This window comes from Elaeis guineensis, chromosome 8 (assembly GCF_000442705.2).
Source record: "Elaeis guineensis isolate ETL-2024a chromosome 8, EG11, whole genome shotgun sequence".
Classification (NCBI taxonomy): Eukaryota; Viridiplantae; Streptophyta; class Magnoliopsida; order Arecales; family Arecaceae; genus Elaeis; species Elaeis guineensis.
In genome coordinates, this window is record NC_026000.2 from 119,779,588 (window position 1) to 119,797,483 (window position 17,896).

The window sequence follows — 17,896 nt, forward strand, 5'->3', positions numbered from 1 at the left end:
GAGTAGAGAATAAGAAGACAATACGTGAGGAATATTTTAGAAAAATAAAAACAAAGGCATGTAAACTTATGTTTGACGAAGAAGGATATTGGATTAATTTTATTTTGACAGTAGAACAGTTAAATATATCTATTTATATTTTTATAATAAAATTTTTTATATATATAAAAATATAAATAATAAACAATATTATCTATCAAAAAAAATTGGTATCGGCTATGTCGGAGTCGCACAGGATAATTAAATCCGAACATATTACCATCACTATGGCAAAATTCCTAACAAGTTGCCGCTAAAGAAACAAAAAGGAAACAGGAAAAGCTATCTACCGTTTTCGGAACTCGCTCACCGGGCGGTGACCGCCTTCCATCCCCACAAATAATCAGCGCCTAGAAATGGCGGTCGGGACGCCCCAAAGCCTCGACGTTTAAGAGCTAAACTCCCCTCTAAATTCAGTTAGTAAAAATAAATTCTTCCCTCCAAAAAAAAAAGTCCCTTTTTTTTTCTTTTTCTCTCTCCTCCTTTTTCGCCTCCCCTCTCTCTCTCTCTTAGGTTTCTCCCTAAACTATTCCCTTCGATTCCCCAAATCTCTTCGATCAGAGCTGCGTTTCTTCCTTAATCCCCTCATTTCGTCGTGTTTTTTCCTTTGTTTTTCTCTCTTTATTCGAATTTCTAAATTTTCGGAACCTTGAAGCTGAAGAGCTTGCCTTCTGTAGGTAGGAGGTAGAGAGACATAAAATCGAAGGGAATGCTGATGGGCTTCGCCGGAAGAAGCTTTTTGTGATGATCGGGGTGGAGAAATTTGAGTGGATTTCGATCCATGGTGGGTCCGGATCTGACGGAGCGGGATTGATGCGTTGGGAGTTCGGTTTCCCTGGATTCTGTGCTTTCTGAGGGATCGGACTGGTTGTTGATTGTCCGGGGTTGGATTGGAGGTCGGATTGGGCAAGCTGGGGATTGGAGGGTGGGCGTTGATGAGGATTTGGTGCGGGGAGGAGGAAAAGTTTGCGGCTTCACCATGTATTTCACCAAGCTCGATGATTCTCCCATGTTTCGAAAGCAGGTGAGGGGTTCTCAGCCGAGTCTGGCTCAATTTTTTCGTTTTTCTTTTTTCCTTTTTTTGAGGCCTTTAGATGTTTGCATGATATTTTTCCTTTTTGTCGATGTAGATGTTCGAAAGGCCATTCCTTTGGTTTCAATATCTTAATAATTACTATATTTTTAAGCATAATCTGCCAGACTGCCACTTTATACGCATTTTAACTTGAATGATGTGCTTTTTGGAATGAGCCTGGTTTTTGGAGCATGATTTACCTGTATTTTCGAATTTTGTTTGGAAATTAGATGATTGTACTCTTAGGTCATTTACAGGCATGAGTACCTTGAGAGCTGCTGCGAGCACTTACATGATACTAGTCCGCTGATTATAGAGTAACACATGGAATTCCTTTGACTAGATACTAGTGAGAGAAGTTAGCAACCCGTTGGGAACATGTCCTATGGGTCACCTTCATTCTTGCAACCAATTGTATTCAGTACAAGCTGCAACAAATTGGCTATAGGGTTTTTCTCGCAATTTACAGCATGTTGTGACAAAAAGGTGGTATTTTGAAGTCCAACATGTTCATGCACGTACACACATATTGATCAAGGGTAGTTGTTGGTTTAATTGATTGTGAGGTTTCATCATCGATAATGACCAATCTTTTGGAGAGAATATTCACCAAGTACATTCTCATGTCACATGAGAAAGTAGCATGATGTGTAAAATTCTTTAAAAAATAGTAATAGCTTCTAAAATTGGTCCAAAACCATACTCAAGCAAACTCTGTTCTAGACAAATATGTGCCCTAATTTCTTATTAACAGTAAAACACAACAAAAATGTGTTAAACTTATGTTTGAGGCTAGAATAAGTATTTAATTGGGAGCCCAAGGAAATGCTGCTGGTAGTTGTGGGCCACAACTTTAGCGTGAGAGAGTTTTTCCCAAGGGAAATTAGTGTCATACAGCTATTCACCTCTTAGAAGGAGTCAACTAATTGTTGGAGCTAATGATATCTGTTGACGTAGAAATCTGTCTCAAGATCAGCTCGGCTGGAGTTGGGCGGTGACGGTAGGACCTGCAAGAAAAGTTCTTGATCGGAGGTAGCTCTGGCAGAGACCCTTCGACGCTCAAGTTAGAATTCTGACAACAGATGGGAAGGAGTGAGCATGTTAGGAGCGAAGAGTTTTATACCTTGAGGGTCCCTCTTAGCCCTTTATTTATGGGTGGAGGCTGAAGAGCCGCTTTGTAGGTCAGTAGGCCAGATCACGATCTATTAGGTTGTTAGGATAGACTGTCCTTCCACTACCTGATTGTTAGTCGTGGGTGAGCACAGGAATATTGTCAGAGATTCTTGTCTCCCATTAAATGTCCTAAAAAATCAGGCCTGGCAATGTCACCCCATGGTATGTGGAGGGTCCATCTATTGATGGCATGGGCTGACAAGCAGGAGCTGAGAGTGTGGGAGGGGCTTGCTTTACTCTTGATTACCTCCATTTATTAATGGGGTGATGTGATGGAGCCATAAAGAGGTTTTCTGGGGGCTCAATGGCCAGAGCTGAGAGTGGAGGCCGATGCTGGGATGTGGCCGAGGATTGGTTGGCTGAGAGTTGGTTGGCAGCAGATGCAGGGGCCAAGGCCGCCATGGGGTCAAAGGCCAAGGCTGAGGACGGATGCGCGAGATCAGAGGCCGAGGCAGAGGACGGATACGTGGGTGCATTCTCTTCCCCTTTCTCTCCGCCACCTTTTCTCTGTCGTCCACGTCTTCCTCTCTTTCGCTATGATGTGATGCCCAGGGAGGATGGAATGAGAAGGGGAGGCAATTAATGCCTCTGTCAGGTCTAAATGACCCATGGCATATGCTTGATAGTTGGCGTGGTTTAGAGTCTTTATCCCACATCTTCGGCCAGTATAAAATCACCCCCAACAATATCAAACCCCAAGGGTGGGTGGTTTGATGTTCCAACGTCCAAGAAGATCCAATACATTTTTGTGATATGCTAGTTATGATGTAAAGATTTTTGATTTAAGGCAATTCTACTAAATTCTAACCTTTTTCCCAAAAACCTAAATTCTAATTTCAAAATATTGAAAATTAATCAATTATTAACTTTTAGGAAAAATGGGTCTTGGGAGTAAAAGGATCATGGGTTTCCAAACCAATATTATTGAAGAGCTTTTAGAATTAGTGTTTGTGCAAGGTGGAGAGCGATCAAGGATGCTAGGTAAGATGATTGTCAAGGACTCCTAGTGAGAACAGATCTAGGACTAGGAAGATTATGCCAAGGTTAAGAGCAGGGTCGCTAATGGAGAAATCTAATTAGGGATATTATGGGAATTGAGAAGTTGGGAAATATTGCTACTTTTATGTAATAATGTCATAATAACTGATTTGTTGTACACCCTTTTAAACTCATCGAAACTTATGAACAAAATAGTTTTTGTCGAGTGTTGGTTGCTATACATATGAAGTGACAAAGTATTATGGAGATGATGTGGCTTCCATTATTCATGAGTCTTCAGATTTCAATCCTTTTTTATTCAACATTATGGGGTGCCACCATGACTGGATTAAATGATGATTAAGAATCCTACTTTACAAATGTTTTGATAATTTTTTTTTTAAAGCTGAAGTTCAGTTTTTTCCTGTTTTCTTTTTAACATGCTTGGAAGCAAACTAAAGCCAACATTGAGAATAGGTGGGATATTTTGATGGCAACCTTTCAAAACTTGATAACTCAACTTATTCTAATCAAACAAAATAATGTGGCCCATCAGCCTACTAACTACAGTGGTTTATCAAGCAATGTCCCAATCAATCTAGGTTTAGCTTTATAAACCCTTCGTTGCAATATTTGTTGTTGAAAGGTACATCACAAACCTCTGCAAATCTTTTGTCACTATGTTTTTTCTCTTAGGTCTTCAGTCTTTCCTAGGCCTTCTTTTACAATTTGGAGAATTTCTCTCTATAGGAGCTTTTTTCAAATCTTCATTGTACATACCCTTGCCATTGTGCTTGATTCTTCATCACTTTGTCATCCAGGGATGTCATAATGGTTCAGTGGCCATCACACAATTTTTGGCATTTACTGATCAAATGGATATATGCGCTTACAATGATTGCTAAATGGATATGTATGTATGCATGCTAGCTAGCTGGCAACAAGAACAATAAATTGTAAACTAGCTGGGAAGAATAAATTGTTATTTAAAAATTCTTGACAATATGTATTTTTTTTTTATTTGTTTCGGTGTAACATCATCATCAACTAGAGGGATGGAACTTAAGAAGATAATAATTGACAAGCAGATATACAAAGCTATTGCTGCTAGAAAACACATAATAGAGCCTTTAAGCATAAAAATGTGAAAAATGAGATAAGAAATAAAGTGAACAAGAAAGCATGTAAAGACAGAAAGGAATATCATAAAAACTAATGCACTACAAAACTGTGCCATACGGGCCACATGATACATAATCCTGGATCATATTATAGTTTGGTCTGATGCTTTGAAATTTGTGGCTGGCACAGCAATTAGTTAAATTGGGAAACAATTTGTTTGAAGCATATTTGTTGACAGTTGCTGTTTGCTGCATTATGGTCGCACATAATAGTTGTGTTGTTTTGCTGCCTTTTACATCCGAAAGAAATCTCTTTGATTTGTACCCAAAATTGTCTCATTGCTCACATCTTTCACAGAATTGTTCCTTGCTTTTGGAGTATTTGTGGTTTGGACCAACAAAATTGGAAGCTATGAAGCTATATTCATGTTGGAATACTTCTTTTTCTCCAGTGGACAAAATACACAGCTACTGCATGAATCTTTTTATATTATTTATGGCATCTAACAAGATAGAGATGTGCATTATTTGTGAGACACTAGGTCGAGCCTGACTAACATATGGTTCTCTTTTGGGGATATACTGCTATAGTACCTAGATCTCTTGGGTGGAGTACCACCTATGAAATAAGAAATTGATTACAAATTTACAGGAGTTCCTGTCTGAGATTCAGTCCCAGAAACAGCAATTATATGCTTTACTAAGGGGATGATTAGATCTGGGAAGAATTCTACTATTATTTGGATATATCAATGGGTAAATTCTATGAAGACAATGCTGAGGATATTTTCTGCTGTTTTGAATTAAAGACTTGTTGAAAGAATACCAATAGTAGATGCAACTTGTGGGTGACATAGGCCGTGGGCTGGCTCTTGCCAAACTGATTAAGAAAGAGGATAGTTCTAATGTAGTCCCAGATAAAGCCTAACCCATTATCATAAAACTAACTAGAATGCCAGAAATTCAGCCTGGCCACAATTCTGATCAGGTTGCTTTTGGAATGGTTGGAAGTACAAGAGAGAAGACTAAAGAGTGTGTATATGTGAGAGAGAGAGTTACTGGCTTACTACAGGTGCTATGGAGATGGTCAAGCTTGCCATCTTATTCAAAGTTATTAGATACTAATGTTTCATTCTTGAAGGAAAACCGGCGACGAGACCTGCTGGAGTCAAACCATACTGACAACTTCAACAAGAGTATGTCATGACTGGAGAAGACAATATCAGATTTCTAGATAGTAGGACTCAATGATGCAGAAATAGAGTAATGGAATTTGGTGAGTTGAGGAGACTAAATGGAGATTCTGAAATAGGGAGAGATAAGAGAAGGCAGCCCCAAACAACATGAAACATGACAATTACAAGTGAAGATTTCTATGTTTATGTTTGCAACTGCTAGAGATGAGATTTAATACTTCTGTATCTGTATATATAATTCAAGCAGTTAAATGTCCCTGTGAGAGAGTAATAAATTCTGGCTCATGTTTTAGTTGTGTTAGGTAGTCCTATACCTCAACTTGAACTCAGACAAATGTTCTTGGTGCCGTTTTCCAATCTTAACTCAATCATCTGCATATGTATTTGCCAGCACTGCAAAAACTTCTGGATTGGTTGGGGCAGCTCACCTTATCCAGAACATGCTGCATCCCTGATATCTAGTTTATGGTGAATTGAGTATGGTAAGCTTCCTAAGATTCTAGATGACCTTGTCTGCTTGGTTCTCCAATTTTTTGGTGTGCTGCTACTTTTCATGTCACTCTCCAGACTTTTTTCTTACTGCCATATTTCTTATTTGCTGGCCTGGCGTAGATTGTTTCTGCTGCACTGTTGCAGTGGAAACTTTCCATTTTATCAGTGAAAGAGTGCCAGAAAGGGAAATGCCATGTAGTGCAGTATTGCAATTTTGCATTCCAAATTATAAATCAGTGAGTAGGTTTCGAGGAAACTTCAACATTTTTGACTCCAGTAGTTCTTATTCTTTGATCTTATTTATGAAGGTCATGGTAAATAACTCACAACAATAAGTCAGACAGATGGAAGAATAGGAAATTTATTTGCAATTACATACGTCTTGGGGTGGTTGGTTGCTAAGTGAAATGCATGGCCAAAAATCATTAAATGGTTACACAAAAAAATTGAATAGAATAATAAATTATTTCACTTTTGTATCATTGATTTTATGTATGTTATGCATCATCGAGTTTGATTCTTTCTCCATGATATTGACAACTGGTTTGTTTTTCATGATAAACAGGTTCAATCAATGGAAGAAAGTGCCGAATCATTGAGGGAAAGGTGTCTAAAGTTTTATAAAGGCTGTCGCAAGTATACGTATGTGAAGATTTTTGATTCTTTGAACTGCATTTTGAACTCAATCCTGTTTCTTGGAATTACCTTTTGCATGAGAGAGTAGGTATATACACTGAGAAAATTATGCAATTTTTATGGTTTAAGACATAAACTTCTGTGAGTCACACATTATCATGATGTTTCTTTTGAAATTTTAGAAAGTTTGTCTCTTTGGATAAGTACACAAGAAATGCCTTTCATCAGAATAGAGATTTTTTTTCCTGTTCATAATTAGTCTCTTTAATTAGAATCTAAGAATAATTTTAATATAATTACCATCTTTTGATCTTGTACATTTTTCCACTTGTGATTACATACGTAACATGCAAATGAAATGCATGTCGCCACACATTGTATTTTGCAAGTATAGATAATTCTTTTTGTGATTCTTTTTAAGTAAATTAAGAGAAATATATGCTTTAAAATAAATCTTGGAGCTGATGCATCTGTTATATAATTCTTATGGAAGGAATCTATATCCCTAATTTATTTTAAACACCTTGTCTCAATGGGATTATGAAAGCAACATACACCGTCCAAAAAGGCTTATTATTTTGGTCACTAGTATTGAATATTATCAGCTTAAAAGAAAGGGTGGGGATAGGGACATCTACATATATATATATATATATATTAAAACAGAGGCATTAGCCTCCATCCACCACGTGTTATTGTTTCCCAAGGTAACATCCGCCACGTGTTCACGAGGATTTTTTTTTTGCTTCCGCGGTCTCCTGTAGCTTCCGCATCCCCCTCCTCTCTTCTATCTCTCCTGAAGCCGGTGAACTGGGTGTGGCGATGGAGATCAGGGACTTTCGGGGACAGGGGAAGGAGGCGCACTTCTGAGGGGTGAGGAAGCGACCCGGGGGGGGGGAGGTTCGCGGTGGAGATTAAGGACCCATGGAAGAAGATGAGGAAATGGCTGGGGACCTTCAACATGGCGGAGGAGGGGGCCCAGGCCTACGACGGGGCTGCCCACAGCCTCCGTGGTCCCAAGGCCAAGATCAACTTTGGCTACTCCGTTAATGCTGTCGAGATCCCATCCTCTGGTGCCATCACCATCGCCCACTGGCGGCTAGTTGAGACCTCTAGCAGTGGCGATCGGCCTACCCGGACGTGAACGAGTGTCGGTTTGGGGAAGTTGGCCACGTACTCCACTAGGGATCAAGAGTGAGAGAGAGAGGCATTTTATTGGAGCTTAAAACGGCAGCCAAAATGACCCAAGGTCTTGCTTGTCTTTTGCTTGGATAAGACTGGGTGGGGGTATTAGATTAGACTGGATGTTTTTTTTTTTAACGGATAATAAATGAGAGAGGGAACCCGAGGATAGAAGACAAAAAGAGGGGATCGGACCGTACAGATCATTTGTCTGACTGCGGGAGAGTGAACTGGCACCACGAGAGTACACATGACAAGGGGCTTTCCCTGAGGCTATGGATGTGAACGGAGTGTCAGTAATAAGACTACTAAATGAGAGGTGATCGGAGTCGGATGGAGGCTGTGGAGGTGGCGGTAAAGGGCGAGCAGGAGAAGAAGATTATGAAGGCGATGGCCAGAAATGAGGATGAGACCAAGAAGAAGCCCTTAGTCTTCGATCTTAACCTCCCCATCCCGCACTTCTAAGATAGATCCGGCGGTTCAGATGCCTCCTTTCGACTTTCATTTTTCCGCTCCTACTTTTGTTTATTTCTTTCGTCCTTTTCCATCCAACGATTTATCCGTCTTCATTGCCTTCGTGTACAATTTAATTAAGCGCTACCTAACGAATTTTTATCTTATAAAAATTACGTATATAATTGATAAAATAAAATTTTAGAAATGATGTATATTCTCATTAGTTTTTTTAAAAAAAGAATCCCACGCATTGCATGGGTTATATGCTAGTTAGTCTCATGATGGTTCCACAAATCATCTCTCTGAAGAGTTTTTGTTAATATGCTACTACTATAATTGACTTGGTTTCTATAATCATAACCGTAAGCAACAAGATTTAATTTAACAGTTTAGGGCCAATGCGTGAAGTTCTTTTACCTCCCTTCCAGTTGAGATCTACATTTTCTGTCATTGCTAGCTTTACCAAATATTTACAACTGTTCTCAATCTTATTGCTTCAACACATCAAAATTGCTTTCTTAATAGAGTCCTCCTTAGATCTTTGCACTTCATGCCTACCATCTCGGTTAGTATTCCACATGCTTTGTGCTCTAAACCTGTACCTCCTTTAACTTGTTTGTAATCTTATCTAGCAAGGTTCCTGTATTGGTACCAGATGGTGTACCGGTGCCGGATTGGTATGGTATAGTACCGGTACCATATCGGTACGGTATTGGTAGCATACCGTATCGACACACGGTATGCTTCGGCGTACCGGTTCGGTTCCAGTACAAATTTTTTTTCCTTTTCATTTTTTTTGGGTGTTCAAGTTAATAATTCATAAATACAATCTCAAAATTGCATTATATTGCATATTATTGACATATTTGGGTTCAATTTTGAGTTATGTAGCGGTATAAAGATTTTTGATCCAAAATTTTAAATATATATTTATTTATATTATATTACAACTATGTCATCTTAAAATTTAAAAAAAAATATATAAAATATGCATTAAAATGTATCTAAACCTTTAAGTACAAAGCACAATAACTGATATACCAACTTCAAGATCTACTCTGCATTTAATTTCTCGTCGAGTGGCTGTGACGCTCGTAGATATCTGAATGATCAACATAATATGGAGGGACATCAGTCCAATCTTCTATCCAAGCTGCATCGTACTCTTGAATATTCATCCTATAAGGCATCCTTTCTGGATTGTAAGACATCTCAGATCTCTCACTCAAACTCTGGTTCTGAAAAGTATCCTCAGGATGATGGTACGACTGTGGAGGAGTCCATCCAAATATGTCGGTAGTAAAATCTGATCTGTAAGATGCTTTAGGCTGCATAGGGCAGTAATCACTAGAAGACGATGCCTCGGATGCACCATATTCATATGGATCATAAGGTGGCTGCGGATAATAGGATCCATAATGTGAGGATGATCCAGATACATCCATGGATTCTACTCCACATGCAAGATCGTCTGCAGCTGCATCGTATGCTGGACGATTTTTAGGAGCCCATCGTTTATATGAAATCGGCTCTCTACGGTATCTACCGACTCATCCACCATGATCCCTATCTTGTGTGACATGTGTAAATTGGGACTCGCGGGTGAATCGAATATCATTCTGTGGCTGTCTCATAAACAATGGTCTCCTGTCTTTCAGTTTCTCCCTGATCATCAGATCCATGGCTACTACTATCTGTATCATTCTCACTCTCTTTGGTGTCCGAATCTGAGTCAGATAGCTCCTGTACTCTCGAGAGTGGTGCACGTGCAACTGTCTTTTCTTCTCCCCTCTTGTGTCCTTCTATGACTGAGTTTTCTGTGATTGGGAGGACGGATGTCTTCTTGCTGACTGCCGATTTCGTCTATACATCTGTCGCTTGAACTTCTGGGAAGATGTATCAGACATCGAGTCATGTGATGAATGAGTCTCTTGTATCCCCTCAGACTGTGGCTGATCAGTTGGAACCTTATGTGAAATATTTCTTTCTGCCCATTGCCCTGGATTTACCCTGATTTCCCTAGCTATCACATTGGCTGGTCGTGGAAGGGATCCCGGCTCATCAAGCTCTTGCTCCTGCTGCTGACCTGCAAGCCATCCGATGATCGGATTGTCATCCTCGTCAGCATAATCATCTAGCGTCGGATCAATGTACTTCAACTGTACTTCCTCTTGAATGCATTTTAGTCTCAACCTCAGATTGTAGTGAACATATACTAGATCATTGAGGCATTTTTGTATTAGACGATTTCTCTGTTTGTTGTGGATAAGGGCGAAAGTCGACCAATTATGCTCACAGCTACTAGCAGAGACTGTCTGAGAAAGAATACAGACAGCCACACGTCTCAAATTTTCTGCCGACATTCCAAAATGAATCCACCATTCAGCTGTAAAAGCAAAATTACATATCAAATTTGATGATATTATTAAGCAAAATTACATATCAATCTATGCTTCTTATCATTGATACTTAATTTATTTGGATTCATCTGCTTTTTGCTTATAACAGCCGATGGGACTCCAAAGCTGTCGGATCTCTTTCTAAACTGTTTTGTCTGAAAGAAAATATATTTATTAAATTTATAAATATATCGTTGAGTACAGATCGAATTCAGTTGAATAATCACATCTGTTTTAAACTAGCATACCTCTTGCAGACACAACGACGCGATTTCTGGATCAGGCACCATCTTATATATGACATTACGAAGAGCAGCAAGAAGCTAATTGTCCATATCTATCCTAGGAATGGTATGTTGAAATCTCGGATTCAAATAATAAGCTGCATATAAATTTCAAGACTGATTAAGTACACTTTTGGAAGCATGCTTCGAAAAAATATTTTAAAATATTTTTGAATCCATGCTTACCGGCTAGGTGCAAATCTCTACCCATCTGATAGTCCCAACGGCGCTCAATGATGTTAATGAATTCTTGAGCATGCTTCGGATCATTCTCACTGATTTGTTTCTTTGCCCTCTCCATCATGTAATATAAGAAGCCCATCTGGAGGTATCTCTTACTGTCCACGGTGCGAAGCACCTCATATAATGGCTTAATAGCTTTTACTACCTTCTCAGTCCGCTGTCAAAATGACTGACTCGTCACCAAGTTTTTCACATGATTTCCATCAGTGCCAATCCTCGCATATCTGCTCTCCTGCCACTCGGCACTGATAACCATCTGACGTAGGGCTGCTTTCTTTTGAAGAAGACTATCAAGTGCTATGCAGTTGGTAGCAAATCGTATGATACCTGGTCTTAAGATCTCCCCCCAGTATACGTCCGCATCAATGAAAGAATCCATGTGTGATTGTAGATGAATCTAGTTTTAGTTTGGGCAATCTCCACTACTTGTTGCACCCTGCGAATCTTCCCAATATCCATCAATATAAGATCAATGCAATGTGCAGCACACGGAGTCCAGTATATCTACGGTCGTTGCTCCATCAGCAACTCTTCGGCAGTCTTATATTGTGGTCCATTATCTGTGATGACCTGCATGACATGCTGCTCACTCATTAAATCAATCACCTCCTCCATCAGACCAAGGATATATGTGGCATCGTGCATCTTATCTGAAGCATCAATTGATTTGTGAAAAAATATTTTTCCATCACAGTATATCAAAAAATTAATGATGCTCCGTCTAGTAGGATCTGTCCAACCATTACACATCACTGTCAGTCCGTATGTAGGCTATTTATTTTTGTAAGAAGCAATCCATCTCTGCAGATCCTCCTTGTTGCTGTCAAAAAGTTGACCATAGATGTCTTTAGGTCCGGGCGGATCTACGCTCTGGCCGGCAGCCTTTATGGCTGAAATAGCAGATCGGTAGTAAGGATTGGCTGCTGCATTTGCTGGAATATGACTGAAATGAAACTATGATCCAATAACTCGCCACATATCCTTCTTCTTATCTTTTTTCAGCATAGTGTCAATCCTCTGCTGCTTTGAATCCTTGCTGGGCAAAGCATGTGGATCCAAATGATGGATGGTAGCTCCTGTTGGAATATCTCTAGAGGATCTTCTTCTACTGTCAAAAGCTCCCAACAAAGAAGACATGCTGCGTCTGCTCCCTCTACTACCAGGCTCTCTGACTGAGGTAGTCTTCCTTAACTCGAATTCTCCCCCACCGGTCACTGATCCAGATTCCGATTCGTAGCATGATGGTCCAAATCGCTCTCTATACTGGGCCATCTCCTCCTGTCGGTATTGATATGCTAAGCTTGTTTGAATGGTAGCCTTAATCTGTGCCTCCTCATCATCTGGAGCAGAAGCCTCCTCTGACTTTCTAAAGTGATAAGAAGGTGGCTCTGCAGTTTGACGGTTTACTTCGATCCTTTTCTGCTTTGTCCTTTCCTTCGCTGCTTTTGAATCAGCAAAATATTTTTTCATCAATTGTTGGACCTCTTGCGGACATTTTCGACACATGGACATATCAGGATAACCACCAGCCAGGTGCTGCTTCAACCTAGTTACCCCTCCTCCCTTGAACTCTGTGTTGCACCATTTGCATCTCCAATGATGCCAAGCCGAGAGCATCTCGTCATGATCTCAATCGATGTCACGCTCTGGATCTTTTTTCTTTCTCATTTCTGCAGGTATAACAAAATACGGCAGTTTAATAATTATTAAAAATATATTATATATAAAATAAAAATTCATGAATTCAAAAAAAAATATTATGTGCTTCAAATAATTATTTTGAATTAACTGTAATATAACACTAATTTTGTATATTTTTATTTGATAATAATTTTTACTATTTAAATATTTACAAAAAAAATTTTAAAAAAATCTCAAGTTAGATTTAAATATTTCAATTGCTTGAATCATTCTAAACATTATTCTCAATTGCATACCAAACTCTAATTTTTTTATTTTTTTTATTTTTTAATAATTTTTGTATAAATAAATATATGTTAAAAAATAGTTGATTAATTAAAGTCAACGAACGTCATGCTCTAAATTTTTTTTCTTATAAATATCTGCAAGTATAACAAAACACGATAGTTTAATAATAATTAAAAAATTATATATAAATTTAAAATAATTTAATAATAATTTTAAAACTTATAAATTGAAAGTAAATATATTATATGTTTCAAATAATATTTTTAAATTAACTAAAATATAACACTATTTTTATATATTTTTTATTTTATAATATTTTTTATTATTTAAATAATTATAAAAATATTTTTTAATTTCAAATATTTCAAAAAAAATTTGAGGTTAGATTTAAGTAGCTTGAATCATTTTAAACATGATTTCAAAACTCTGATTATTTTTCTTTAAATTTAATTTTTTATTAATTTTTAAATAAATAAATATATAAAAATATTTAAAAAAATATATAATTAACAAAAAATAATTTTGGTGTCATCATGTAGATCTTCCAAAGATCTATCACATATAATTAAATCATACCAAAATCATAAAATTTTGGCATGATTTCTTCTTATTTTCATACTTTCTCATTCTTATCCTATTTTTAACAATAAAAATAAAAAAATAAAATATTTACTAAGAGAATAACACATTATCTTACCTCCGGCCAAAGATTAGTCTCTCCTCGAACCACTCTTGCAATTTGATGGAGTTTTTTCTTTTTTTTCTAATTTTTAGGAGGTCTCAACGGTTTCATTGAGACCAAAGCACCTTCGGGAGTTCTCTGAGACTTCTCAGGGAACTCTAGGCACTGGGCTGCCACTTAAAAACAGCCAGGCCCCACTCCCCTCACCCCCCCACTTTTTCACGTGGGGTTGTCGGCACGGTTCGGTTCACGTCGAACCGATACCGAACCGCTTCATACTGTCCGATTTTGGGCGATATGGACTGGAACCGCACCGAACCGCCTGGTTCGGTGCGGTTCGGAGGGGTTTTCCGAAAAACCCCCCGAATCGGACCGGCAGGGCGTCGGTCCGGTTCGGCACGCCCGGTACCGGGCGGTTTGGCCTGGTACGACGAACCCTGCGTATCTAGTTTGTTTGATTTAACATTCACCTCAACATTCATATATTTATTGTACATCTTTAATACTTTTTGATCATCTTTATTGCGTATAGGAATTATACAACATTGCAAGTCACAGAACTAGGCAATAAATTTCAAAGATGATCCTCATCCGATATAGAATTATATTGAAATAGGACCCAATAATAAGGAAACATGTTAGAATTATTCTACTACAACTATAGAAACTTGGCTAAAATTTGATATTTTCTCTAATGGAAAATTTATTGGAAAATTTGGATTCACTAGCTCTTACAAAGCTTGGCATGGTCCAGTTGGTCATGGTACTTGTGGGCTGCACCCTGTGCTGCATCAATATGGGCTTAAGGCTGACCCTTAAAGTAGCCTGCAGCTTGAAATTCATCTTCTTAGTCGCAATTGATCCATATTATGTCCAAATAATTTTGTATGACTGTAAATAGAACTGTTCTTGTTGTCACATATTATCGCAGCCATTTATGCCTTTTGTTTTATGGGTTGATAAATTGAGCAATCCCATTGAGTGTGCATTATCATCCTGGGTAAGAGAGGTGTCCATGACCAACTTATAATGTATTTATCTTGTTGCTCTTATTGTACTTAAAGTTGGTCAATAATTGAGTATTAGTAGACTGATGTATCGAAATCAAATTTATGAGATGAAAACTATGCAACATTCAAATGAAACATGATTACTAAAAGGAAAAAGCCAGCTGTTGTATTCTAAGGAAGTCATCAGAGCAATATGGTGATAATCATATCTTGTGTCAGCTTGTGAGCAATGCGCATCCTCAACATGGTACATGTTCAATGAAGCATATAGCAAAATTATGTTGAGTAGAATGGAGAATGTTCCGGTGAGATGTCTAATGGGACACTAGTAGGGCTGGTAATTGGCATGCAAAAAAATGCTTGATACGATCAAAATGAGAAGGTGAGGATTGAGCATGGGGTGCTTATGACTATAATTAATCTCCTATGGAAAGATATGCTTTTGTGTGCCTTCATGCTGAATGAAATTGCCTGCTGCCTGCATGCCTATTTTAGTGCCTAAAAAAAACAAAAAAAGTACTGACTGCTAATACTTTATTGTTGTTTGGTTCTATCCAAGTGCAAGCATAAATCATTTATGTAAGTGTGCATCATGAAGAATGCTGAAAGGGTGTCATATATTTTCATATATTCAAATGTATTGATAACAATAAGAGTGTGTTAATTCAAAGCATGTTATGCTGGTATCAGGACCTATACCGGTGTTGCTTGGCAGTACGGTGTGGAACGGTACCATGCCATTCTGTTCCAGGTCTATGTTGATACAGCCAAAGCTAGTGAGTGTGGGGCAGAGGAAGAAGGAAAGAAAGGAAAAGAGAGAGGGAGGCAGAGAGGGGCTGGGAGAGGGCTTCTGAGCCCCCTCCTTCGGTCGCATGAAAATAGGGGTGGTCCCTTGTTTCGTTGAAGAGGAAGAGAGAGAGAGAGGGAGAGGGAGAGCAAGGGAGGGAGAGAGAGGGCTTTCGATCTCCTTCTCCAACCGCACAAAAACAGAGCCCTCTTTCTCTCTCAGTCTCTCTCTCCCCTCTCCCTCTTCTTTCCTCCCTCTCTCTTCCTCTCTCTCCTCCCTCTCCCATGTTTTGCTGGATTTCTTGAAGTCGGGGCAGATTGGCGATGGTCTGCCCTTGGTATGGCTTGGTATGCCATGAATCGGGCAGTTCAGGGCAATACAACATTCCATGAGTTAATTCATGGTGATGTTCCTTCTAATTCTATAACATTGATAAAATATTAAGTTGAGCTATACAATCATATGTATCCTTTGGAAAATGTGGTCACTTGCAGTACTATTTTTCTTGGGAAGTATTGGTGCCACCAATGTGACAACTCCATGATAATCACCACTATCTTCCATGATAGCAACTGATATATGCCATCTATGTAACTCCTGATCATCTATTGTTTGGTTGTCGTGATTAAATGTAAGCATGGTGACTTTCTGATCAACTCCAACATCATTCCCATTACGGCATGATTTTTGCCATTGCCATTGCCATCAATGGTAACATTGTGGTTGTTTGTCAAACTTGATGGGCTCTTATGTCTATGCATGTAACCGAATACCACTACCTTTTCGATAACAAAGCCCTACCAAGGGATTAACCCCGTTGGATTGATGAAACAATAGCTAGCCCAATAGTTGCTTCAGCAGCCACAACAGCTATAACAAAGATTGAGAAAATGTCGTCTTTTAATTGGCGACTGTCAATCATATCAGAAAATTTTACGAGATGATATTAACTGAATTGAGTATAAGCAGGGAACTCGTTTGAAGTGATTTGCTGCTTCTGCTTCTCTAGGGTTGCTGCTCTCCCATCTCCCTGATTGTGCCACACTTCAGAAAGGCCTGTAGGGGATCCTGCACTTGCTTGTCATTCAAAAGCTATGAGGTAATCCGATTCAGAGGTCAATTCTGGCCATGAAATCGCATGAAAGAATCTTGGCACAGGAGATAGAAAATGGAAGTTTTTGTGGGCAAACTTTGAGTACCTTCATTTAGAACAACAAATATACCAATCAGACTGGACCAAATACCTTTGAAAGACCAGATAAAGTGCCCTTAAGCACCCTGCCAACCAAGTGCGTAGGGCGAGAAGGGTGCTCGCCTAGCCTATCAAGAAAAGTGCTCACCCTTGGCTCATTATGTATACCATCTGTACTGTCACTCACTGTAAAACAGCTGAATTGTAGTAGTGGAAGTGGAACTGGATATACCCTATCCTTTGGTAGATGCTTGTTCATATTTTTAGTCAAATACATATGGTGAAGTGTTCAAATAGTTTCCATATACAGATATGGAGGTGTAGAGATGAGGATACAAAACATTTATTGGATCCTTATTCAGCTATACTCGAGTCTGAATTGCAATATCTGATAAAATCCACACACCTACATATCTCCATACATGAATAAACATATTTGGAAGCCCATTCCAGCAAGGACTTAAAGCAGTTCATGATCCCAAAAACAATCTTCCTGCACTACTTGGTTCTTCCCTGTCCTTCATCCACCAGTCTGCTTCCAAGATTAGAAAATGTGCTTCAAATGTAATGGAGTTCATTATCATATTTATTAATTTCATAGATCTAACCAGGTCTCGGAATTCTGATGAGCCTTATCTTTTACTTTCCTGAAGGAAAGGAATTCATATCCATACATCCCAATCATTTTCGGTGGTGTTACTTTTCTAGCTTGCAAAATCTATCCTTGTGCAGGGATACCACAAAGTTTGCTAGTTCTGCCAAAATCAAGTTAATAATTACAATTCCTATTTCATAAAGGATCTAAAACAAACATCTCAAAAGAAACCAAGGGTCACTCTTGTTGCACCTTATTCCAAATGCAGTATTTAAATAACTTTATGCCACATTGCCTCAATCATGAGGCTGGATTTTCATGTCCTATTCTTCTCTTGTGACATCTCCACTAAGGTGCATGCTGCACCATATTTCACCCTTTCCTAATCTCAGTTTAGGAATAGGTTCCAAACAATTGACCAGGATTT

At 38.7% G+C, this 17,896-nt stretch overlaps 1 protein-coding gene and 1 pseudogene across 5 annotated transcripts in view; one reads left to right on the plus strand and one right to left on the minus strand.

Annotated features, from left to right (window-relative positions):
• Positions 1-430: 430 nt before the first annotated feature.
• Positions 431-17,896, plus strand: part of LOC105049732 (ADP-ribosylation factor GTPase-activating protein AGD3) — a 57,852-nt gene continuing 40,386 nt past the window's right edge. For 2 of the 5 annotated variants that reach the window (XM_010929474.4, XM_010929475.4), the window contains exons 1-2: positions 476-1,063; positions 6,640-6,716. In XM_010929474.4, the coding sequence (XP_010927776.1) occupies positions 1,019-1,063; positions 6,640-6,716 (122 nt within the window). In that variant the 5' untranslated portion in view covers positions 476-1,018. Of the gene's footprint in view, positions 1,064-6,639; positions 6,717-17,896 lie in introns of all 5 variants that reach the window. The other 3 variants (XM_019852395.3, XM_019852396.3, XM_010929473.4) reach the window with 3 other exon arrangements.
• On the minus strand, positions 9,381-12,915 carry LOC114914422 (uncharacterized; annotated as a pseudogene).